At 39.3% G+C, this 23699-nt stretch overlaps 4 protein-coding genes across 8 annotated transcripts; 2 read left to right on the forward strand and 2 right to left on the reverse strand.

Moving 5' to 3' along the window:
* Positions 1-208: 208 nt before the first annotated feature.
* On the forward strand, positions 209-10995 carry LOC127762226 (nudix hydrolase 8-like). Of its 5 annotated transcripts, none has more exons than XM_052286657.1 (9): positions 8085-8179; positions 8732-8964; positions 9033-9098; positions 9405-9542; positions 9661-9738; positions 9933-9983; positions 10073-10107; positions 10211-10319; positions 10427-10994. In XM_052286657.1, exons 1-9 carry the CDS (start codon positions 8176-8178, stop codon positions 10640-10642), a joined length of 930 nt encoding a protein of 309 aa, XP_052142617.1. In that variant the 5' UTR covers positions 8085-8175; the 3' UTR covers positions 10643-10994. The 5 variants fall into 5 exon arrangements, 2 of the variants coding, with proteins under 2 accessions (XP_052142617.1, XP_052142616.1); XM_052286656.1 differs by lacking the exon at positions 8085-8179 and adding an exon at positions 8186-8384 and having other exon boundaries at positions 10427-10995; XR_008015453.1 differs by lacking the exons at positions 9033-9098; positions 9405-9542; positions 9661-9738; ... (2 more) ...; positions 10211-10319; positions 10427-10994 and adding exons at positions 209-1061; positions 2243-3837 and having other exon boundaries at positions 8025-8098; positions 8732-8849.
* Positions 10996-11239: 244 nt separating this feature from the next.
* On the forward strand, positions 11240-16520 carry LOC127762228 (endoribonuclease YBEY, chloroplastic-like). The gene is made up of 13 exons (XM_052286660.1): positions 11240-11668; positions 11830-12081; positions 12170-12265; positions 12417-12591; positions 12687-12767; positions 12855-12952; positions 13232-13324; positions 14011-14082; positions 14402-14521; positions 14614-14664; positions 15430-15612; positions 15755-16043; positions 16169-16520. Exons 1-12 carry the CDS (start codon positions 11318-11320, stop codon positions 15809-15811), a joined length of 1629 nt encoding a protein of 542 aa, XP_052142620.1. The 5' UTR covers positions 11240-11317; the 3' UTR covers positions 15812-16043; positions 16169-16520.
* Position 16521: 1 nt separating this feature from the next.
* LOC127762230 (protein OXIDATIVE STRESS 3-like) lies at positions 16522-17909 on the reverse strand. The gene is made up of 2 exons (XM_052286661.1): positions 17524-17909; positions 16522-16981 (listed from the first exon to the last, which is right to left on the reverse strand). Exons 1-2 carry the CDS (start codon positions 17907-17909, stop codon positions 16660-16662), a joined length of 708 nt encoding a protein of 235 aa, XP_052142621.1. The 3' UTR covers positions 16522-16659.
* Positions 17910-19670: 1761 nt separating this feature from the next.
* LOC127762231 (uncharacterized) lies at positions 19671-22283 on the reverse strand. Its single transcript, XM_052286662.1, has 4 exons — positions 22037-22283; positions 21477-21538; positions 21094-21169; positions 19671-20051 (listed from the first exon to the last, which is right to left on the reverse strand). Exons 1-4 carry the CDS (start codon positions 22266-22268, stop codon positions 19960-19962), a joined length of 462 nt encoding a protein of 153 aa, XP_052142622.1. The 5' UTR covers positions 22269-22283; the 3' UTR covers positions 19671-19959.
* Between the last annotated feature and the right edge of the window lie 1416 nt (positions 22284-23699).

Consider the following 23699-nt stretch of genomic DNA (forward strand, 5'->3'; position numbering starts at 1 on the left):
ACTTTCCAATTTTTTTTCTAATACTTAATTAATCACGCGCTAATTAATAGACTACTCTGTTTTCTGTTTTATTTCTAAATATTTTGATAAATAAAATAAAAAATGAATTCAAACAAAGAAAAACAACAGTTGTCTTAAAGAAAAAAACTGAGGGCCCATGCAACACATGGATGGGTTAGATTCGGCCCACTCAACAACAATCCAGTAATTTGCTACAGGCCCACGAACGGCCCTTTTAGGAGCCTCACTTGGCCGAAATACAAGGGCCCCACCTGTCAGTGAAGCCTGTAATAAGCACGGCGGCGGCGCCCACTCCGCCGGCGTCTCCCCCCTCGCCGACGAAAAAAAAAAAAATGCCCCGCCGCCTCGCGACCACCTACTCCGGCCGCATCGCCGCCGCGCGGCCATCCCCGGCGGGCCCCTCCCTCACCGTCACCGTCGCCCCGACCCCTCCCCCGACGCCGCTCGACCCGCGCGGCTACCCGCTCCCGCGCCGCCACCTCGTCTGCGCCGCCGCGCGCATCCTCCGCTCCCACGCCTCCCCGTCCCCGCTCCTCGACCTCGCCGACTACCTCCGCGGGCTCCGCCTCACCCTCACCGCCGCCGAGGCCTCCGAGGTCGTCAAGGCGCTCTATGGGGACCCGCCCCTCGCGCTCGCCTTCTTCCGCTTCGCCGCCGCCTCGCTCCCGGGCTTCCGCCACGACGCCTTCTCCTACAACCGCATCCTGGCACTCCTCTTCCGCACCAGGGCCGGCCCGTCCGAGGCGCTGCGCCTCGTCGCCGACATGGAGCGGGACGGCGTCGCCGGCAACATCTCCACGATCAACCTGCTGGTTGGGATGGGCGGCGGCGGCGTGGAGGTGGAGAGGTGCCTTGAGCTGGCCAGCAAGTGGGGGCTCAGGCTCAGTGGGTACACCTACAAGTGCATCGTGCAGGCGCATCTGAGGAGCAGGGAGGTGTCCAAGGGGTTCCAGGTGTATGAGGAAATGCGGAGGAAGGGCTACAAGCTGGATATCTTTGCGTATAACATGCTTCTCGACGCGCTTGCCAAGGCTGGAATGGTACGATAATCGGCTAACTTTTGCATATGTTTAAATTGGTGGTGTTTGTGGAATGAATGCTAATCTAGGAATGTCTCTGTGGAATCATTGTTTCATGCTGTCGATATGTTTCTCTCTGATTGTTTGACCTAGAATTGGAGTCATATTTGCAAACATTAGGTATGAAGAGGCTTGATATACATGCAAATCTAATGTTATGTGACCTAAGATGACATCAATACCAAGATCAAACTGAAATTGCAACAATATAATGCCCTTGCTTATAAACTGAAATTGCGCTCTATGATGGATTGATGGTAGCCCGTTAATTTTTTTTTAAGAAAAAAACTCCCGTTGCCAATGGTTTTGGCATACTAGCATATATTGCTAGTAATGTAGTCTAAGTTAAGATAGCTATTTGCTAAGTTTTGAGCATCAGTTCCTCACGTACTAAAAGATCAAGCATGGTTGGTTTGCATAGTTGACAAAACAGTATTTTCGTTTGCCATTGGGATGATGCAAAATGGACACTCCTATGCCATCGCTGTAGCCTGAGGCAGTGAGAGAGGAGACAAGGGTGGTGAACAGTGGCAAACCGGGGGGAGGGAATGGAAGAGGAAGAGGCAGAGTACCTTGTTAGGGTGGCATAGAGGAATATCACGTCAAGGTTGATTTTAAAAGTAATACTGGAAATTGGTTGTGCTGTACAAAAATAGTAGACTCTGATATCTCTTTTGTGTAATATTGTTCCAATTACATAGAAGATTATGTTTGATAACCGAGAATGGGTTTTCCACATGTACATGCTGGTAAATGCACTATCACCACGTCAAAATTGATGCAAACTTTCAAAAATGCAAAGTAACCAACTCGTCTTTAATTCATTGAGGTGTCCTTGCCAAATATTGAAGCTTTTTTTGGATGTTTAGTATAGTACATGTAGCCATGTGTGCATACATGTGGAGAAGCATTTCTCTTGATAACTTGCACATTGTGAAATATGAATCGAGTGGTAGTGGAGCACAGACAGAAAATTGTTTGGTTGTCTGATTCTAACCATTGCCGTTCAACAAGAATCTTGCCTCTTGTATCTCATCCTGTTCTATATTTTTTTATATTTGACATACCATGAATCTTGAAAGTGCATATCGTTCAGTGCTTATTCCTCAAAACTTGGCAGCTGACCTTTGTTAGTTGATTAGGTTGACCAAGCTTTCCAAGTCTTTGAAGATATGAAACAAAAACACTGTGTACCGGATGCATACACATATACTATACTTATCAGAATGTCTGGAAAGGCTGGGAGGACCTCAAAATTTCTCTCATTTTTTGATGAAATGGTATCAAAAGGATGTGTTCTTAACCTGATTGCGTTTAATACTATTATTGAGGCTCTTGGCAAGAACAAAATGGTGGACAAGGTAATTTTTGTACTCTCCAAAATGGTTGAGAATGACTGCCAACCCAATCAATTCACATACAGCATTACACTGGATATCTTGGCAACAGAAGGGCAGCTGCACAGACTGAATGAGGTTCTAGATATCTGTAGTAGATTTATGAACAGATCAATATATTCGTATTTGGTGAAGTCACTCTGCAAATCTGGTCATGCAAGTGAGGTACATAATGTATTCTGTCGCATGTGGAACTCCCATGAGAAAGGGGACAGGGATGCTTTTGTATCAATGCTTGAGGTGTTATGTAATGCAGAGAAAACATTAGAGGCGATCGACCTGCTACATATGATGCCTGAAAAAGGGATTGTTACAGATGTTGGCATGTACAATATGGTCTTTTCAGCTCTTGGAAAGCTCAAGCAGGTCTCTTTCATTAGCAATCTCTTTGACAAGATGAAAACAAATGGAATTATTCCTGATGTTTTTACCTACAATATTATGATTTCAAGTTATGGTAGAGTTGGCTTAGTTGATAAAGCGTCTGAACTTTTTGAAGTGATGGAGGCTAGCAGTTGTAAGCCTGATGTTGTCACATACAATTCTTTGATAAACTGTCTAGGAAAACATGGAGATCTTGATGAAGCCCATATGCTTTTCAAAGAGATGCAAGAGAAAGGATATGATCCTGATGTGTTTACTTATAGCATATTAATCGAGTGCTTTGGAAAATCCAATAAGGTTGAGATGGCATGCAGCTTATTCGATGAGATGATATCAGAGGGATGCACCCCTAATATTGTAACTTACAACATTTTACTTGATTGTCTGGAGAGACGTGGAAAGACAGAAGAAGCTCATAAACTTTATGAAACTATGAAGCAACAAGGGTTAATCCCCGACTCAATAACTTACTCAATACTTGAGCGACTGGAAAGTAGATCTCAACGAACAGTAAGAATACGTAAGCCAACTCGGATTTCAGGTTGGGTTGTCAGCCCATTGAGATGAGGATGGCTTGGTAAATTTCCAGGGAGCTCCCTAGTTCTTCAGGTCCATACCTTCTGTGATGTGTATCTGGGGACTGTGCATAATTTCCAGATTGGCATCTAACCATCAACTCAAAATTTTGGTTTACTTTCTCCTCCAGAATGATAGCTAAGGATCACTGGATCAGGCATACTGCGCAGCTACCTACACCCTGATTCTAAGCATTTAATGTGCCATCGACTTTCAAAATGTTAAAGTGTCCTCATTTCAAGTTCAAAGGGCATGCAGATTCATGTAGTTACAATGCTTTGGAAATGGCAGATGTAATGAATGCATCCTTCGTATCTTTTAAGGTTCATCATATTACAAGAGAAAATTCTGGTGTGATATTGAAGACATTTCCAAAAGTGGTAAGAGTTCTGCTTTGACGTCATATAAGCTTCTACAACATGCAAACAAGCTATCTTTTAAATATTGGAGATCATATTTACAGTAACCAGATGATTTGGTTATGAACTAGTATTCATTATTATTTTTCACTATCTCTAAGTGCTGATTATGCAGCCAATTTGTTTTTAAGATGTAAACCCTGCTGCTTTCTTCCCTATATTCTGAGGATGATTATAGTATGGAGAACATTATAGCCAACTGTTTCTGTAGTATTTGATGTACATATCACAGATAATACGAAACTTGACCTACAAGGTTACTACTTGATTACGGATTACCTGTAGAAGTTGCATGTTGTTTCCGCTTATTGGGATGTATTTGTGAAATTTGAAATATTTAAGGTGACATGGAGACATCAATTGTTTTTCTTCGAGTTATAACTAATCAACAGATATTTGATGAGTACATTTTGTACAAAAGCTGCCTTTCCCGTCAGATAATTATTAGGCTGATTGGATTGCCCTGTGATGGTGTTTTTACGGGATATTCCATGAGAATATACCTATGCTTCCCACCTCAATATACAGTGGAAAGGCCATATGTAATTCTGAAATAATTTAGTAACACTGTCACAATATCAATATACTATGCTACAATATTTTAGGATCATTTGGGAAGGCCCAGAATCCTGACCCGCCATGTTAGATGGACCAGGATTTTTTGGCTTCCCAATTAGGCCAGGAAAGTGGTATTTAGATGTATGGCAATCTAGACTGTCCGGTTTCTAGATTTTCCACTTAAAAGTTTTTCCTTTGAAATGTTCGACTAAAAAAAAACACTATTTGAGATATGCCTAATTGAAAAAGGAGTAGGACCATACGTTCCTTTCTTCTTTTTTCTTCTCTTTCCCACCTTTCTCCCTTTTTTTCATTGTTCAATTCCCCGCAAAAAAAAAATCCCTTTGCATAGATGATTTACTATAGAAATTAGCTGGTTACATAAAACAAAGTAACCAAGTTGTAGCCCTAATGGAGCCACACAATTTCAAGCAAAGAATGTTAGGGTGCGTTCGTTTCTCCCCTTTACCAACCTCTACTCCCTCGTTTTCCACTTGCACGCTTCCCGAACTGCTAAATGGTATGTTTTTTTGCATAACTTTTCTATGGGAAAGTTGCTTGAAAAAAAACCATATTAATCGATATTCAAATTCTTTTAGCTAATACTTAATTAGTCATGCACTAATAACTTGCTCCATTTTATGTGTGCGTGAGAGAAGATCCCAACCCCTACTATCGAACACATCCTTAATCTGTGTCAAATAGTCAAGTAGATACGTACAACTGTACATTTAGCTATTAATTGTCCTGAATGTGTTTTTCTTATAAGGTCTGTTGACGTTAAAGGGCTGAAACAACATGGATCTATTGTTTCTTTTAGGTACTGTTTGGATCATGGGAATTTTAAATGGAACATTTCACCTACTGGAATCAGGAAATAATTCCCGTGTCCCAAATGTGGCCACAGAGAGGATCCTCTTTTGCAATTTTTTATTTGTTGTTGCTTTGTTCTGATCAAATGTTTACGGTTACCCAAACATTGTATTGTAGTAGTATATAGAACATTCCATGTTTCAATTTTCATTGATACTGATGCTGCTGTCTGGGACCCTGGGGGCCTGTTACTGAGTAATTACTGTCTACTGTAATCAACCAAACATTATAAAATATGTTGTAACGTTCCTATGTAGCCTTTGTATTATTTATGTCCACAAATGTTTGGTCCTGCTACATTGTTTTCTATTAATTTTTTCATTTAGTTTCTATTGTGTAATGCTTCTATTGCTGGCTATGAAAGCTGTTTTTGGAGTTTGTAGCAAGCCTGGTTACTGGTTGTAGCATTTATTTAAACCCCCTTTATTTCTTTCTGCAGTATGTACAATAGCTGTATAAATTATTCTTAAAAAGTAAGAATTCCTTTGGCACTCAGTGGTAATTTGTTTTAATACCATTGTGTTTCCTATTGTATGACCTCAAGTTACTATATTAATAAAACAGAACAAATGTAACACTTTCACTGTCCAGTATCTTTTCCATTAGTCCAACATTTGCAGTAGTCCATATTCTTGTGCCTGCTGTCACCACTCAGGTAGCAATCAAGAGGAATGAAACCAGATTCCTTCCCAACTAGTTTCAGCTTGAAAAGAAAGAGTATTCCAAACAATTGTAAATATCTTAATTCATTGTATTCTCAATCCTTGCAATTTGCCACAAGAATTTTCTGTTTCAATAGGATAAGATATGGATGACCTTTTGTGTGGGTAGGATTTGCTTCTGTCAACCTTTCTGGACAACATTAGAATATGCTTTCAAATTGTCAGGTAATCTGCCAACTGGTGAAGATTTCTTTTTATTTTAAAAGAGCTTCTGTTGCTGAAAATGTTACTGTTACCTGGACATCAGTAGTTTCCATACAGACAAGCCTTTGGTTTGATATGTAGTTTGTCACACTATGAAGCTCAATTCTCTATGTTTAATCAGGCCACTGTAAATTTTGCCATACTGTGTCTTCCCATGGTAGTATTGTTTCCATTTGTCAGATGTAATGGTTGCTCAATGTAACTTAGTGAGTAGTGATGGTCGGAGTGTCTTAGTAAGTTGCACCAATAGGCCAGTTGCTTGTAAGTGAGGCTCACTCCTCACTTATGTCATCTGGAGTCAAGTTGGACATTGGAAATGAATGATAGCCATGCATACCGAATCTTGCAATTTTAGAGTTGTAGCACTCTGTTGGATTAGTGGCGTAGCTTCAATTTAGGTTGCCGGGTGTTGCAAAATATGTGGCTAAATGTTAGCATCTGTTCAGTGAAAATTGTACTGAGAAGACACAACTGCTAGCACAAGTATTATAATCACAACTAGTAACTTGGTGAAGGAAACAGCTGATTAATCTTAAGTTCAGATACTTCATTTTGCATCATGATCCATGTCCTGTTCTTGGTTGAACTTGTGTGCTGCTTGCAATAGCATTGCATTATATCGTTCTATACAAACATGTTTCTATGGACAAATCTGATGTTAAGTTGTTTTTCCCTTCCATCAATTCTAGATTTTCATGATCATTACCAATTTACTGATGCTATATTATTCAGGGAGACAGACGTTTTGAAAAATATATATATTTCTAACTATTCTTTATTGCTTTGCGGTCGAAACAAAGTTCAAAAGAACATAAAATCCTATCTTTTCTACCATAATATTTGATATAGTGCTCTTTAAAAAAAAAAAAGAAGCAGCATAGCAAAAGAATGGTGGCTGCAGTTGCCTGATTCTGGATGGCTCAGTGGCTTACGTAAGAATATTGTGTTGGGGAATATGCATATTAAAAGGGAATGCCTAACACATTCTCAATATTCTGTACTGAGTATATGTTGTAAAAGTGAATACATTCAGGAATAGAGTGATGCAATGACAACTTCAATCTTTTACAACATACTCAGTACAGAATATTGTTCTTTACTCACTGTATTTTGTTAAAAGTTCATCAACGGTACCTTTTGGCCATCATTTTTCTACTGCATTTATTGATGGTTTGGGACCTGCCATTATATTTGTTTGTAAGGCCCAATGTTCCAGACATGGATCAAATAGTGAATCAGTTGGTCTTGGACTCTTTACCACATTGTCAAAATTGTAGGAACAGCAAGAAAGGTTATCGCCACATAACTTCAAATGCTCTTTAATCAAAACTATGTTTAGTTTTTCTCAATCCAAGGAATTGAACTATATGATGGAACTCGATTTTTGTTAATATTTATTTGAGCTGAGCATGTCTCCTTATTTTGTGGAGACAAGGACAAATAACCACTACTACTAAGCAAAGAAAGGACGATCTTAAGAGTGTAATCTGCAGATTTGGGAAGTTAATAAGCTATATTTTTCCAGTACAAATTAAAATTTGATACTTGCTAAGGTCGTTTTTAATGTCAAATGAAATTTAAGTTAAATGTAATATAAGTTTTTATAATGTGTGTGTTTAAAGAATTTTACAGTTATTTGACAAGTAGACCATGAAATTGCCAATGGTGACAGTTGATAGAACATGCTTCCGGAGACTTCCACCCAATTATTTTGAATTATGTGAGGTTTACTTGCAATATAGTCGTGTATTCCATTGGAGTTCTGATCTCAATTCTCTGTGATCCCAATAGGTCCTTAACAATATGCAAAGTTGGGAATCATTCCGTTGTGGAGGCTAATATGGCATGTACTCCCACTTAAAAAGGTTATTTTCTGGTCCAAATTGGAGTGAGATTTTAGATGGCTTCTCCTTGAAATAACAGCAGGGGACACCACTTGGACATGTGTAGGTGGTGTATATTATTATGTGATTTGTATATTTCCCAGATCTATTTAAGACGCATAGGTCTCTTAGGATTGCCACAACTTCAAGTTCAGCGAGTGAAAACCAATGGCATTTGTTGTGCCCTCATCATATTCAAAGAGCTATCTTTCTTTGCCTCATCCGAGGATTTCAAGTACAAAACAAGTTAGTTTTGGCATAGCAGCAGGTGATGACGTGTGAAATCTTTATTCAACTTTCTAATAAAGAAAAAATGTTAGTGTGCATTACTGCATCTGCTTCTAGAGAAACAAGAAGCTGCAATCAGTTTCTTATGTTTTTCATGTTGATTTGTGCTATTTAAGTATTATTAGTCTGATATTTTTTTACTTGTTTGTTGGTTTGTTTGGAATAGCAAACCTGAGGGTCTGGCAATTTGATTGATCTCCTAACTCATTGTTCAGTGTGATAGTTTTTCTCAGCTTTGCAATGTATTTCGCCAAACTACCTTACTATATTATGCATAATTTTTTCTCAGATTCTGGTAGCTGTATCTTATAGTGTTATATTTTGCAGGTTCAGTGTTCAGACAGCCTTGCTTGAAATTGTCAATATTCAGTGGTGGCAAGACCTTAAGCAAGGGAACTAATGCAGCTATTTCAGATACACCATTGCTTGGAACTATTGATGTGCTGGATGCCTTTGAGGATGATTATGGTGGCATTGTTGTTAACTCTACTTCCTTACCAAATACATCCAATGCATTTTCTTCATCACTCCAGTCCTCACTTTGTTATTGGAATAAGCAGGTAATACACATACATATTGCTAGAAAGTAGATGGATATAAAAGGGGGTTGATTAATTCATTACTGCAGGGGAAAAGGGGGGTTTGGTTGAAGATACAGGAAGATCAAGCTGATCTAGTTCCAATTGCAATAAAGGCAAGTTAATCTTATTATTATAAGTTCTTTTATCTTATCGACCTTAGTTTAGCATCAGACTTATCTGAAAGAGCATAATATTCTTTTCACTGAAGGCTGGCTAATGTATGCCACTATTGCTGGAAAGGAAAAAAAAAACCGTCTATGCCAATTTTCTTTTCATGTCTCTTACATTCTTTTGTTTGATAACAATACCTCATTACCTCTTAACTAATCAGTTAAAAATTGCAGTTAACCTTAACTTTATTTGTTTTACATTTTTTTAGACGGGCAACCTTAACTTTATTTGTTTTACATTTTTTTTAGGCGGGCTTTGTTTATCATCATGCAGAGCCAGGGTACGTGATGCTAACTTTCTGGCTTCCAGATGGACCTCCCGGTTTGCCTTCCACTTCATTGCATCAAATTGGTGTTGGAGCATTTGTCATGAATGACAAAAACGAGGTTTTGATAATTTCTGGATTATGCCTATTTGCCTAGTCATATACTTTCTGAACGAAAGAAAAAAGCAACCATTTATCTGCGTATGTATTGTGTTTGTAATGTATGCCTTTGATTTTAGGTGCTTGTTGTCAAAGAAGGAAAATGTCCATCGCACTGTTCAGACATCTGGAAGATCCCTACGGGTTTTGTAGATAAGGTACAAAACACAGAGCGGAGACTCCCTAGTAAAACAAATTATTGATCTATGATAAGTCAAAAGCCAATTTTTTTTCTGTGTGTAAAAACCAATAGCCAAGTCATGTCAAACTTATTCAAGAAAAGGTCTATATTTTGTTTAAGCTGTTTATGTTGGCTTTACTAATCTTATATTATTTCTTTTTCTGCTATCAGTTTGAAGATTTGTTTTCTGGAGCCATAAGAGAAGTTCGAGAAGAAACTGGGGTAATTACACTGTTTTGACTTGTTTTACTGAACTATGCTACTTAAGATGAAATGTTATTTTGATGTTTTACAAGAACTCCACTTTTCAGATCGAAAGTTGTTTCCTGGATGTCGTTGCTTTCAGGTAATTGTCAAGTACAATCAATGGAGTTATTCGAACCTTTTACTGCTGAGAGTTCCTTCATGTTTTTTTTTTCTTCTTCACGTTTCTGCCTCTGTTCATACAGACATGCGCATCAAGTCCTTTTCGATAAATCGGATATACTCTTCATATGCACACTCAAGCCACTCTCATCTGACATATCGATCGACGAGTCCGAGATTGAAGCAGCAAGGGTACTCCCTAACCATAATTCAGATACTTTGTAGTTTGTACTACTAGTTTAGATGATTGAGCTCTCACTAATGATTTTTTGGGTTATGCCCGCTATAATCATTTTCAGTGGATGCCGGTCGAAGAATTTGTCAGCCAACCATTCCATCAGGAGGATGAAATGTCCAGGGCCATCACTGACATCTGCATTTCTGCACATCACAAGTGCTACGCAGGACTCGCCGCGCATCAGGTGATGTCAATGCTCGACAACAGGGTGGCTTATCTCTACACTGGGGATACTAGGGAAGCAACTGGGATGTGTCCCCGAGATTATAAATCGTAATAATCTTGGTTAATTGGTGAGCAGCAAAGTCTGTAGTATTGTTGCTATCATTGTAGTACACAGGTCAGTTCAGTTATCTGTGTCCTATATGCAAAGATTAACAATTGGTCCTCTATCCATTAGCAAAACATGTCACCATGTATCAGTCTATAACCTGGCAATAACAGTGATGGTTGTTCTGACCAATTAATACTATATTGTACATTTGTACTAAGTAATAAAGCTTGAGATTACATTATTATACGGAGCTCAGAGTATATGGGTTTTATTTGAACAGGCAGGTCTATGTCTCATGCACTCATGCCATCATGAGAAGTACTCCTATGGTGTACACTGTGCTACAAACAAAAATTAAACTTTGAAATGAATGAAATGTTTCTTTGTATTCGTGTACCGTTAATACATAACATAAATTTCCTGTATGATATGTTTGAAACTTCAAATCTAGTAAAACAAAAATACTTTGAAATAAAATCAATCATGCACTGTCTAGTGTCCACGCTGTTCCTTCAACCAACTGTGTCGCAAACCGTTAGTTAAACCGGCCCATTTAGGAGGCCCAATGGAGGCCCGGCCCTAAACCCTTCTCTTATCTCCCTCCTCCCTCCTGCCGCCACCGTCTTCCTCCTCCGGCTAAAAACCTTCTAGAATCTTCTAGACCCCTCGCGCTCCTCCATGGCGCGCCTCCACCACCTTCTCCTCTCCCGCGCGCTCGCCTCCCACCCCCTCCACCACCACCTCCTCCCGTCTCCGCCGCCCTCCTCCAGCCTCCGCCCACCGCTGCTCCCCTCGCCACCGCGTCCTCCTTCTCCTCCTCCTCCGCTTCCCGGTGGTCGCGGCGTGCCCCACTCCTCGCTCGCCGCGGCCTCGCGGCACTACGCGTCGTCGACACCTGGACGCCGGAGGCGAGCGCCGCCGATGCTGCTGAGGCGGAGGAGGGCGAGGCGGCCGCCGCGGGAGGGCCCCGCCGAGCTCAACGTGCAGATTGGCATCGAGGAAGCCCTCCCCGACGACCCCACTATCCTGGTAATAGTAGCTTCTGCGTGCGTTTCTCTCACCATTTCCATATAAAATTATCTATCGCATTTGATGATTTGAAGCTAATTTGCTCTGTTTATTATATACGGTTCTTGCACTGAAAAATGTTGAAATTGTTTGTCCCTCTTATGACCTGAGTTGCTATGCAGAGCATTGCAGAAGCGCTTCAAATGGATGTTGCTAAGGCAGCGAAGGTGGCCTTTGACCACCTCGAAAACTCGGAGTACAAAACCAGAGACAATTGTATAAGCGATGTGAATAAGTACGATACTGTTGAGGTCTCTATACTGCTTTGTGATGACGATTTCATTCGGAAACTGAATAAGGAATGGAGGGACGAGGATCACGCTACGGATGTTCTATCGATGTCGCAGCATATCCCCGGGCTGGACATTCCCATTGTATGTGTACCATTGAGTTGATGAATACCATGACTAACATATTGTTTGATTACCATTTTTTTCTGATATGTTTGTGTTTGTTTGACAGCTGCAGTTGGGTGACATAGTAATCTCTATTGACACTGCACAACGGCAAGCGGAAGAAAGGGGCCATACACTGCATGATGAGATAAGAATTCTCATGGTTTGTTTCGCTCATTTCTAGCATCACTTTTTATTATTATTATTTTGGTCTAATGTGGTGATCCGGTGCATTTTCATCATCTTATTTTATTTCCTAATTTCCAATTTCGGAGTAGATTGTAATCCTATTCAATGCTAACGAACTCCAACAGGTGCACGGATTATTGCATTTATTGGGCTTTGATCATGAGCTCAGCAAAGTGGCTGAAGAAGAGATGGAGAGCGGGGAAGAACATATCTTAAATTCTCTAGATTGGAAAGGGAAAGGACTTATTAAGAGTGCATATGATTCCATTCATGACATGGATCATTCACAAAGTTATGTTGGTAGGTATCTTCACACATTTTAGCATGTTTTTTCTTTATGTTGTCAGTCAATTTCTTCTAATTGGAGTTCCCACTGATTTCCCCATTGCATGCAGAGGCCAGTAGAGATTCAGATGAAATTAACCTACGGGAAGTTCATCAACCAAAACTGAGCCATATCATATGTGATATAGATGGTGAGTTGATGGAGCATATAGAAGTATGCTGTTTGTGTTGGACCTTTCCTAGTTCTAGCAGGTAACTTCTTCTATATAAATGTTAAGGTATTGTGGATAATGAAGGATACCCGCATGAAGAATCAATAGAATCTTTGAGAGAGGCAGTTTCAAGGGGAATAAACGTTATCACGGTGACTGGAAAGGTGGGTTTCATGTATTCGTGCATGCAAAGTGAATGTGGCACCTATCTGAAGTGAATGCTAAACTGTAGACTGCTTTCTTCAACATATTATCAATGCTATTTCTAGCTTTCTTATAGAAGAACAGAATATTAGAAATTTGGAATATTAAAGTTCCCTGATGAAAGGGGAGTTACTGCAGGAGGATGTTTAGTGCTTAAAGGAATCAATTTTCTTATTTGCAAGCCAGCTGAGTATATCAGTATTCACTGTAATAATGTTCTCTTGATTTATTTCCCTTAGACCCGGGCTTCCACAATAAGAACTTTCAGGCTTCTTGATTTGGGAGGGAAAGATCGTTTTATGTCAGAGAGTTCACCTGGTGTATTTCTACAGGTACATACTCTCCAGTTTCACCTGAATAATTTGAGAAAAGTTGTTTTGGTTATCAGAGCTTTGTGGCCATGTTATCTTACCTTATCTGTTCCCCTGCGATATAATGGTGATTGGTGAAGATGTTTTCCATCACAACCTGTTCTTTAATAAAACATTTATTAGAATCAGGAATCGGGATTCGGGACCATTCAGTTTAGGCTTCAGTTTATTGTATGTTACTCTATGGTTAAACATCCCAGTGGTCTAATGTGTGGATATGCCAGTATGTGCAGTTTGGTGTACCTCTTGCTTTTGAGCACACGCTTTATATATAACATGCAATGGTTCTATATAGAACTGGTCTTCTAGAGAGGACATAGCATAAAAGATAGGATGCCATATATTGTTGCTTTATTCGTTCATCTTTAAATTCTTGAATTAAATTGAACTGCTCAAGGTTTTGCCAATCCATGTGAGCTGTCTCAGTTATGTAAAAAGGTACTCCATAGTTCATTCGTTACATATGGAAGTAGGATTTTATTAAGATTTTTTCTGCAAGCCTATATGAGAGCATAATATACAAGGAAGTGAATGTTGAGATCTCATCATTCTTTTCATATTTGATCTAGTCATATCATATTATTTATTATGTTTGCTATGACATTTTACCCTTACAGATTTCTTAAAAAATGCGCTGTTTCCTGTAGGGTTCACTTGTTTATGGAAGGCACGGCCAAGAGATTTACAGAGCAAACTTAGGTTTGGATATCTGCAAGGAGGTACAATCATGATGCCAACTAATTGTTTCTTGTTTTCTACTATCAGGTGTGCTTTTGTGGCAGTATAGTTACTTATATGTTACATCAGATCTGCACTTTATCATTGAAATGTTAATATTTTACATACTATTTCTTTATCAGGATAATTTTCTGGGCATCTTATTGAGACTGATTGAGTTTGTTGAAACTTTTCTCTTCTCTATCATTGATTTTGGATTTTTTGGATTTATGAAATGTGTTCGCTTTGGTAATGTGTCTCTTTTTTGCATGTTAACATTTGTTAGATGTCATGTTGATGTGTCTTTTCCTCCATTTGCAGGCATTTTTGTACTCCTTGAAGTATAGTATGCCTCTTGTTGCATACCATGAGGAACAATGTTTGACCCTCTTTGAACATCCTTTGGTTGATTTGTTGCACACAATTCACTATGAGACCAAGGTCTGATCTAAAGATATTTGCTACGCAAACTTATCTTTTCTTCCTTTTTAACAATGGTCGGCAGCTGAGTAAATGTTAAATTCTCTTCATAGGTAAAAGTGGTGCCTTCAGTTGAGGACCTCTTGGGGTATTCATCTTTTCAGGTTTGTCTATCCGTAACTTTGGCATGCAAAAGTTTACATATCATATCTGTTAAGGATAGTATGCCTTTCTATCTTACTGTGAAATGCATTAGTATATATTAGTTGAACAATTTTTGAAGTAACACTGCGATGTGGTAAAAGAGCAGCTGTTGCTGGGAACTTGTGATATAGCATGAGGACCCTTCCAAAATAGACAGAATTGTAGTTGAATTATCCACATTATCGTCACGACTCGAGTCCATGACTGGATAACCACTGCCGGAACTAGCAATAGCAGTAGAGCTGCTATTTTCTGAAAGCCTTTCTCTATTAGCATTCTGGAATACAGACAAAAATCTGCCATTCTAATCACTGCAGCCACTCAACCAGTAGTGTTAAATGGAGTAATTCCTGATGTATGCTCCCTTCTTGGCTGTCCAACATAAAAATAAATCCATAAAAAGTTAAGCTAACCCATAGGAGGGCTTACACAAATCTCTTGAAGATGGGGTTTCTAGAATATGGCTGGAAAACTACTCCCCCCGTTTCACAATATAAGTTATTCTAGCATTTTCCACATTCATATTGATGCTAATGAATTTAGATAGATATATATCTAGATTCATTAACATCAATATTAATGTGGGAAATACTAGAATGACTTACATTGTGAAACGGAGGAAGTACTATTTAACAATCCTCGGTGAATCTTCAGTAAGTCAACCAGATAGATATTTAGACCAGTTTTATTTGGATTGGAGTTACACAATTTATTTGCACGTGCAGAAGTTGCTTTTCCTTGACAAAGTGGATGGGGATTCATCTGTACTGAGACAGCATTGGTCAGAACTAACACAAGGAAGAGCACGTGTTATCAAAGCGCATTCAAGTACGATTGAGATTGTTCCACTTAATGCTTCAAAGGGTGGTGGTATAAGGATTTTACTTGATCATCTTGGAATAACTGATGTATGTATCTGTTTCCATCAAAGAAAGCATTTACCTTTTTCATTTTGTGCGTAATTTTGCTCTCTAGATTGTGCTCTCTTAGAAGGGAACATCGCTGCTAACAATATTTTTTTTCTTTTACAAATTTGTTTCTCCTATGCAGTCTGATCTTGATGCTGTGGGAGACTACACAAGATGGCTAAGCAACATATTTACTTAACCATTCTTAAGCAAAAGCTTGGTGATAAGCTTGAGATAAGAAGAAATGGCATGCATATGTGATGCACAAAAAGGAAAACAAACAAGGATTCCACATTGGACATGTCTATTTTGAAGCATGTAAGAAGACAAACTTCATACCACCGTCCTTTTGGGCTGGAAGAGAAATTACTGTACCCTTAAACTTTTGAAAGGGATATGGGTGTGGATGGAAAGTTTGCTACTTCCTTCAGGTAATGTATTTTTTAAAATTTAGATTACGTTACTCTATTTACATTGGATTGTGTGAGAACCATTTGTCCTTTTGTTTAAATTTAAATAGCATGAAACTCATCCTTTTGTTGTTCACACTTCACAGATCTCATTTATGGAGGTGTGTTGGAAATAAAATCAGACCAGCCCATCTGTGATGTCAAGAAAACAAACATCAAGAAAGTGCAATTTGCAACTAGTGAAAATTTTATGTGAGACTATTAGTGTTCCTTTGCTCTGAGCAAACGTGTCAAATTCATGCCAATTTTGTTTTTCTGTAGAATACCTGTATAGCTGCGCTGCACAAAGCATTGCTAGTTGTTGCTCGATCATGTAATGCAAGAGTACTCTAGTTCCCAGCTGATAGGATTTTGCTTATTAGCTAGCTGTATTTCATTCCACCCGTTTTTAGTAGTTGAATTTCAAATGGATGGACTTAAGGAAATGTAAGAAGCCAGGTTGATCCCAGAAGAAAAAAAATAGTTGAGTTTCCTTGTGAAAAGGAGCAGTACAAGCGCAGCACAACATGTTAGCTGAAACTGGATACCTGAAACCCTAGTACTTGTTTGTTTCCACTTTCCAGGGTCATATTTTTTGTTACGAGTTAATATGCATTTGTACATCTTTCTTGCTCTGGTGTGTAGGTGGTTTAGCACTGCTGCACAGGAAGCTGGTGCTGCTTGGTCTTGACAGCAGACAGGTAAATGATCCTTTCGAGGGCCTCTTCGCTATCATCTTGTTGCATGGCTTTGGCAAGTGATTTGATCGTTGATTCATGTCTAGTCCTGCTGCATAGCTTTTGCACGCCTTCATCCTCTTATTGTAGGTAATTTTCTTTGCAAGGTCCTGAACACATGTAGCATCAGATATCGATGTGAATGATTGGGATTTTCCTTGGTAATAGTTGGACAGCCCTCTCCTGCAGAAAACAAATTTACTTGTTAGAAAACATATGATTTAGTGTCAATTTTGCAATTGAAGTAGATTTTATGGAAGTGGTCTGGAACGTTTGATCTTTTAATATCGACATTATTTTCTCCAGTCATTTCGTCTTTCGAACAAAATGTTCAAATAAGACCTGATGCTGCATACATACATAGATCAAGCCCAATTTGAACATTTTGCTTGTCATAAATGTTATGCAAAATAGAATCTCTACAATTTAGCAGGTAGGCAATATCATTGAAATTCAACCAACAAATCTGAAAAGCTGTTCGGAGAAAATCATTGTCTAGTTGAAAAAATGAACTAGCTAGTAGCTACTATATCATTTGCAAATGTGTTCATTCAACTAATATAGTTTACAGTAGTCAGGTGATAAATCCTTGTTTGCTGGCACAAATTGGGAACACAAGCAACAAATTTCACACCGTTAAAGCATCTACCGAAACTTGAAATTCATATAAGCACGGTGCAATTTTCTCTAACTACGAGTACTTCTGCAGGGGAGGAGCAAAGCACCTGATAGGAAGCTGGGCTATCAGTGAGGACAAGTCACAGAGCGGCCCTTCAGAATCCAGCTGCAATGTGCTCGAAGATGCTGATGACGACGACGATGACGGCTCAAGATAATCACCAGGACGGTAAGAACTCCCATCATCACTCAGATCCGATGCCGATGAGCACGACGACCCGATGGACGAACCCGAGAAGGAACCATCTTCAGATCGATCATCACTTTGCTCTATGCAGGCCTCCTCATGAGCCCCAGGAGGCACCGGCGCGCAAGCTTCTCTCATTCTTCCAGGAGCAAATGGCTGCTTATCTCCTGTGTATTTTTGGACTCCAGATTTTGGAAGGCAAAGGCAAGTATCCAAGTTAAGTTCCCCTCTCTTCCCCATGTGCATATATGTAGTAGACGCAAGGAAGAGATAGGGTGAAATAAAAAAAATAAAACTAAAAAAGAAACAGCCGTTCCGGTGGGCTGATGGGGTCATGGATAGATACATAGGTTTCCTGTATATTCAGATAGGGTTCATGGACTCTGGCGCCGAAAAGTAAGCCGAAGCTATCCTCAAGTTCCTTGCTCCATCAGGTCTTCTAGACAGGCTGGTGATAAACACGCCATATATTATTACATAGTTATTACTTATTAATGTAGATAGATAAAGTAAAAACATATTTATCATGCAATCACATATTGAGAGAATTTTGCTTTATAAGTTAGATGCATCTACATGTGGTAGTAGTGTGTGAGTTATAGGGGAGCATGTGAAAACGATGAGGATAAACTTACTTATGGGGGTTGAGATGAGCATCTTATCTGATCTGTTTATCCTTGAGGATTAGGATAGATAAGGTAAATTACGGTGGCGAGAAGGTGGTGTCGGCTAAGGCATGCAGCTGGAGATTGGTATGCCTGCTTGCCTACGGAGTTGATTATGCTAATTTGAGTGTCGGATTAGGTTGTTTATTATTGTGGTCTCTGGTAAGGTGGTTACATGGTTGCAGCCAGTCAGCTTCGATATCGGTCAAGTCGTGTTGTTTATTTTCTTTTTTGTTAATGGAACTGTGAAAGCAACCCCTTGTTGCTCCCTTTCATCCCTACACGTTCCCATGAATGCTTCCATCCTGTTCCTGTTCCTGGAGGTTTGGCCTGATCATGTTACTTGCAAGTCTCCTCCATTACGTTTTTTTCTTCTTCTTTTGGTGAAGTTACTGTTTCATAAGGTGAAAATTGTTCTCCAGTCTCCAGTGAGATAAACGCACTGTTCTTCTGATCTTCTCTGGAGAAAAATATCTCTCCCTTTTTAAGACTTAATTAACTCGATTTTTTGACCGACACGTCACTTCACTTGAATTCCGCAGGTTCCACTACGATTTGTATTGAGATCCACGAAGAAAATTACCAGAATAAGATTCTAATTTGGTTAGCTCACGGTAAGAACAGTTGTGTTGCGTGCTTTACCTTCTCATGATGTGCCGTATGATCGCAAAAATGAACAGGTTACATTTGCACACATCTCATGAGAGTGATTCTCACGTCAAAGGTTAACCACGTGAAATTCTTAAATCCATTACCATTAGTTATACGATGCTTGTCTTGTCAGCAGCAAAGCTACAAAAAAAAGAATGCATTTTATATGCCGTTTCCCTGATAAACCCATGTATTACCAAACAAGAATTCCACTTGTAATGCCCGAAAGACTTGCTACCCTTTCAACTTTTTCTTGCAAGCTTAGAACGGAGGAGTCGGATAGGGATGGATAAAGAGGGAAGAACACTTCACTACACCTCGCTCTCTTCATTCAGTAGCCTAAAAATCAAGCAAGCAGGGAAGAAAAAAGGCATCACTATTGTGCTTTTGTATGCAGCACAAGTGAACTGGATATGTTCTAAATTTTTAGTGGTACGTACTACGTACGTCGTCTGTTCTTGCGTTACAAAGATCAGAACCTGTTCTGTTTCTTTGTTTCAACCAGATGCGACCACTCCTCTTGACACCGAAGCCGTGATCTATCATACCTTGCCCAAGCTTCAGTTCTTTATATATCTTCATCACTAGAGCTGATCTAACCCTCCAAACTGATAATAACTTCACAGTATCACCACTTGTCACAAGGAAGAACACAAAATGATGAACCGGGGGCACAGCATAGCTGTTCACATGGGCATAAAAGAGCATTACATTTCCATCTTTTATTCAACTTCAAATTGGAACCAAACTGGATTCACTGGTCTAAAAGGCAACAGCCCTAGTCTTTACAATGCGAGGTTAGGTTTTCATATAAGGAATTGAGGATTATAACATAAAAAATGCTGATTCATTGCAGTACACGTCCAATCATCCATGGATGAACGGAATAATAGAGATGGATTCCTATTGCTCCCATCAACCTTGCCTGCTATCGAAGAAATGGATAATCAGTACAACGTTCTCATATGTACAGTTGCGCATCAGGTTGACCTGTCAATCTTCCCAATGGTGTTCTGTCTTGCGTTCCGCAGAATGGCCTTATCAGCAGTGATGAAGAAGCCAGCGATGCATGCTGTAAAATAAACAGGAAGACATGTAAGGTTTCCAGTGTGGTCTTCAATTCAATTTTGTTCTGCACATGAATGCCAAAATAAGAAAATGGGGTTATAAAGTCTGTATTGAAAAGAAACTACAGAAACAGAATTAGTAGTGAAAGCTAAGTTGTTATATGCCTAAACTTAAAATAATGGTCAGAATCATAACAACATGTTAACTTCCATGGTTCCAAACAGCAAGGTAATATTAATCTGTTAGCTAGTTCCTACTGTGTCCTTGCGAGGCAAATGCTACCAAGCTCATTGGAAGCTGAAATCATTCGATGTCATTAACAGGGATAAATCCACCAAAACAACTGCTAAAGTTAAAGTGATTTGATATATGCGACTCATAATTTAGGAAATATTGAACAGAAGAATGTAAAAAGGATGCAAGTGGTCGCTAATCAGTACTTGTTCAGGTACTTCACTTGAACAGACAGAAATACTGGCAAGTTTCATTTACTGTCAGTAGTCAGTACTAAGCAGAATATCCCTGCAGCATCTTGTTCAGTACTAAAATTTAATGGGAATCCTATCCTAGAATCTGATGAGGGCATGAGGGATGAGGCTATTGAAAGATAATAATTCCAAATTAAAATAAAATAGAGAAAGCCAGGCTGTGAGCTTGTGACACCAGTTAAACTTGAGACAGTACCATTTTTCATTTTCCCTAAAATCTGATAATGAAATACTTGAAGTGCAATACAGTAACACAATCAACCTTAGACTTGACTTCTTTACATTTTATAAAGGTCAAATTTCTTGCATGTCCTAAGAAACAAGCCAAATCATGCATGTCCTAAATCCTAAGAAATACGCCAAATCTGTATTGTAAAACAGTATATATCCAGCAAGTTAAAGTAGTGACAGTGGCTCCATTAGGTTTAGCCCAATATCCAAGGTACCAGTAAAATAAGTTGTACGAGATGCTAGCACTTTATAGTAGGTCTTCGGTCATAACATCTAGTATAATATAATTTGAAAAATGATAACTTTCAGTAGTATAGTAAACCGTACCTGCTGATATGATGAGTGCTTGTGCGGTGTAGTTGAGATTAGCCTTAGCCCAAGGAAGGACACGGCAACCAACCAACTGCAGCAGAAATGTTATTTTTGCAGATGTCAGAATATATGCAGCCAGATGAATCAAAGTGTTCCAACATATGACAAGGTATTGAGCCAGATTGTAATAAATAGTAGTAGTAATTTAGACTAGAAGCCCATTTTCATTATTATTAATACTTGAAATGAAAATGAGTTGTAAAGCTGGGAAAAAAAAACATAATGTGTGGCCAACGTATATATGTTTCTCCTAGGAAGAAATTGCACTTGAAACTACATACTATTGATCTAAAGAATGAAACTACATAACATTGGCATGACAAACAGCTAGTACATACCGTGGGGACCGCAACCACGGTACCAGAAATGGCGGCGTTCTTCAATCCCTGCGTGACTGCCTCTGCAATGAACAGAACACAAAGAAATCAACCTTACTGGCATCGTGCGCAACCGCGCATACATATGAATCGGAATTGGGAACTCAGGCAGCTTACTTCACCGAACCATTACGCACACTACATACATTATACATTGCCTTCTCCTCAACCAACAATGCATACCATATATCACACACAATCTAGCAACATCACAAGTGAATTTGTGTTTGAGGCACCCAGAAGTGGGAAGCCTTAGATAAACAGAACCGAATTGAACCATGATCATCAGATAGCCACTATAAACAGCTTGGGAAGACAACGCGGCGAACCCAAAAACCCCCAATCAAGGGGTGTGATCTGATATCTATCTCTCTCTCTTTCTCCCAAGAAATCTCACACCGTCCTTCCTACTACTACTACATCTAAACCTCATCCCTCCTCCTCCTCCGCGCAAGAAGATGAAATCCCGCTACCATGGATGGGGATTTCGGAGCTTGGTGAGTGGGATGGGATTTGATTACCATGGACGGCGGCGTCGGACTCCTCCTTGGGGGACCGGGCCTGGAAGCTCCTGGCGGCCATGGCTCCTTCTCCTCCTCCTCCTCGTCGGCGACTTCGCCGCCCTCTTCGCTGCTCTGCTCGGCTCGGGTGGAGAAGAAGGCGAGTATTTTTAGATCGATTTGGTGATGGTGATGGTGTGAACGGGTCGGACTTTGCTACTACTACTCGACTTGGGTTAGCTAGCATAGGCATAGCAGCCGGCGGCTCGCGCACGCGACGGCCGAAAAGCTCATTGCTCACGTCACGTCTACCGGTGTACTAGTGCTACACATGTTGTGGCATGTGCGAATGGCGATGCAAATTCGGGGATTTGGAATTGCAACAGGGGGATTAGAGTTTGTTTGGTTTTCCTACCCCGAGATTAACAAATTAGGGCCAATTTGTAGTTGTACTTTCTTTTTCAGGGTTAATGGTTGTATTTTATTTAATACTAGTAGTATTGCTCATGCGCGTTGTAACGGGTAAAACTAGTATTAATATTTATAAAATATAATATTAATAGTTAAAATTTAATTGTAGCCTGTGATTATAGTCTTAAAACAAACATACATATGAAAGCACTTGTAAATCAAACTTACAAATAAAAGCACTTGTCAAAATAAATATCACCAGTAACATTACAAAGAGGACATCTATTTTAAATTTTAGAGCTTAATTTTAGAATTGGCTAGAGGTTTTTTTAATCTAATTTTAAGTTACACTAATTAATTTTTTAAGTTCTTTTGTACATGAACTAAAATGCTGCCTTTTCTTTGGGACAATATCGTGATGTAATTTTATTCGCACTTCACGGTAGATGATGCTAAATGATTTAACCTAAGTCCAATTTAACTGTTACATTTGCAAATGTTGTCAGAAGTTCTTTTGTACATATGAACAAGGAGGAGAGCCAGCAGGAGCTGTCAGATGAAAATGGATGGCAAATATAGCATAACTGCACGCATGTAACGTTCCTTTAGTAAATTAGATGATCCAGATCCACCGACATGTGCTAAGTTTAGCCAATTACAACGGTCTCACCTAGTCTCAAAGGCTAAATACAGTCGACACTAATATGATCGCCCTCTCAAGTTCTCTCTTCTTATTCTCTCCGGCTCATCATTTTTATCATGGTGGAGATATTATAGCCTACTCAATTCTTTTATTCTACTTGCTCTAAGGTCCTAAGATACTAGTACTTTACTCCCCCACCTATCATCTTTATACTAGTTTATTTCACATCTATCACTATTTTACTAGTATTTTATTTATTCACCTAACACATTTTGTAACATCACATACCCTTTTACTTTTTTCGAGGAATATCCTTTTACTATGAGCATATTTGGATTGCCACTTTACCTAGTGCCAAGTTTTAGATAATTTTTGGAACTACCAATATTTTAGGACATATTTCTATTGATTTGGCAAGTTTTGGAATCAATTTAAACATTACACATGTACAAACAATTTGGTAGGGCAAGATTTAGCACTAAACCAAAGCACTTACTTCATTTTTCTAAAAAATAATACAATACCTTATATTATAGGATAGATGGAGTATTGTGGTTGTTGTTACCAAGAAAATGAGACCAACTCCTCTTGGTCTGCTTTTATAGGGAGGAAGGGGCTGTTTGGTTCGCG

The sequence above is a fragment of the Oryza glaberrima genome, chromosome 2 (assembly GCF_000147395.1).
Source record: "Oryza glaberrima chromosome 2, OglaRS2, whole genome shotgun sequence".
In the NCBI taxonomy this organism is placed as follows: domain Eukaryota; kingdom Viridiplantae; phylum Streptophyta; class Magnoliopsida; order Poales; family Poaceae; genus Oryza; species Oryza glaberrima.

What these genes read in the sequence shown, in the direction of transcription:
- LOC127762231 (XM_052286662.1), bottom strand. Translation starts at nt 22,268, where the DNA reads ATGCCTATGCTAGCTAACCCAAGTCGAGTAGTAGTAGCAAAGTCCGAC. An exon ending in GTCCGACGCCGCCGTCCATG is followed by an intron (nt 21,539 to 22,036) that starts GTAATCAAATCC and finishes TGTTCATTGCAG; the next exon opens with AGGCAGTCACGCAGGGATTG. An exon ending in CCGTGGTTGCGGTCCCCACG is followed by an intron (nt 21,170 to 21,476) that starts GTATGTACTAGC and finishes TTTCTGCTGCAG; the next exon opens with TTGGTTGGTTGCCGTGTCCT.
- LOC127762230 (XM_052286661.1), bottom strand. Translation starts at nt 17,909, where the DNA reads ATGCACATGGGGAAGAGAGGGGAACTTAACTTGGATACTTGCCTTTGC. An exon ending in ATAGCCCAGCTTCCTATCAG is followed by an intron (nt 16,982 to 17,523) that starts GTGCTTTGCTCC and finishes TGTTTTCTGCAG; the next exon opens with GAGAGGGCTGTCCAACTATT.
- LOC127762228 (XM_052286660.1), top strand. Translation starts at nt 11,318, where the DNA reads ATGGCGCGCCTCCACCACCTTCTCCTCTCCCGCGCGCTCGCCTCCCAC. An exon ending in ATGAGATAAGAATTCTCATG is followed by an intron (nt 12,266 to 12,416) that starts GTTTGTTTCGCT and finishes GAACTCCAACAG; the next exon opens with GTGCACGGATTATTGCATTT. An exon ending in CACCTGGTGTATTTCTACAG is followed by an intron (nt 13,325 to 14,010) that starts GTACATACTCTC and finishes TGTTTCCTGTAG; the next exon opens with GGTTCACTTGTTTATGGAAG.
- LOC127762226 (XM_052286656.1), top strand. Translation starts at nt 8,285, where the DNA reads ATGGCATTTGTTGTGCCCTCATCATATTCAAAGAGCTATCTTTCTTTG. An exon ending in TAGTTCCAATTGCAATAAAG is followed by an intron (nt 9,099 to 9,404) that starts GCAAGTTAATCT and finishes CATTTTTTTTAG; the next exon opens with GCGGGCTTTGTTTATCATCA. An exon ending in AAGTTCGAGAAGAAACTGGG is followed by an intron (nt 9,984 to 10,072) that starts GTAATTACACTG and finishes TCCACTTTTCAG; the next exon opens with ATCGAAAGTTGTTTCCTGGA.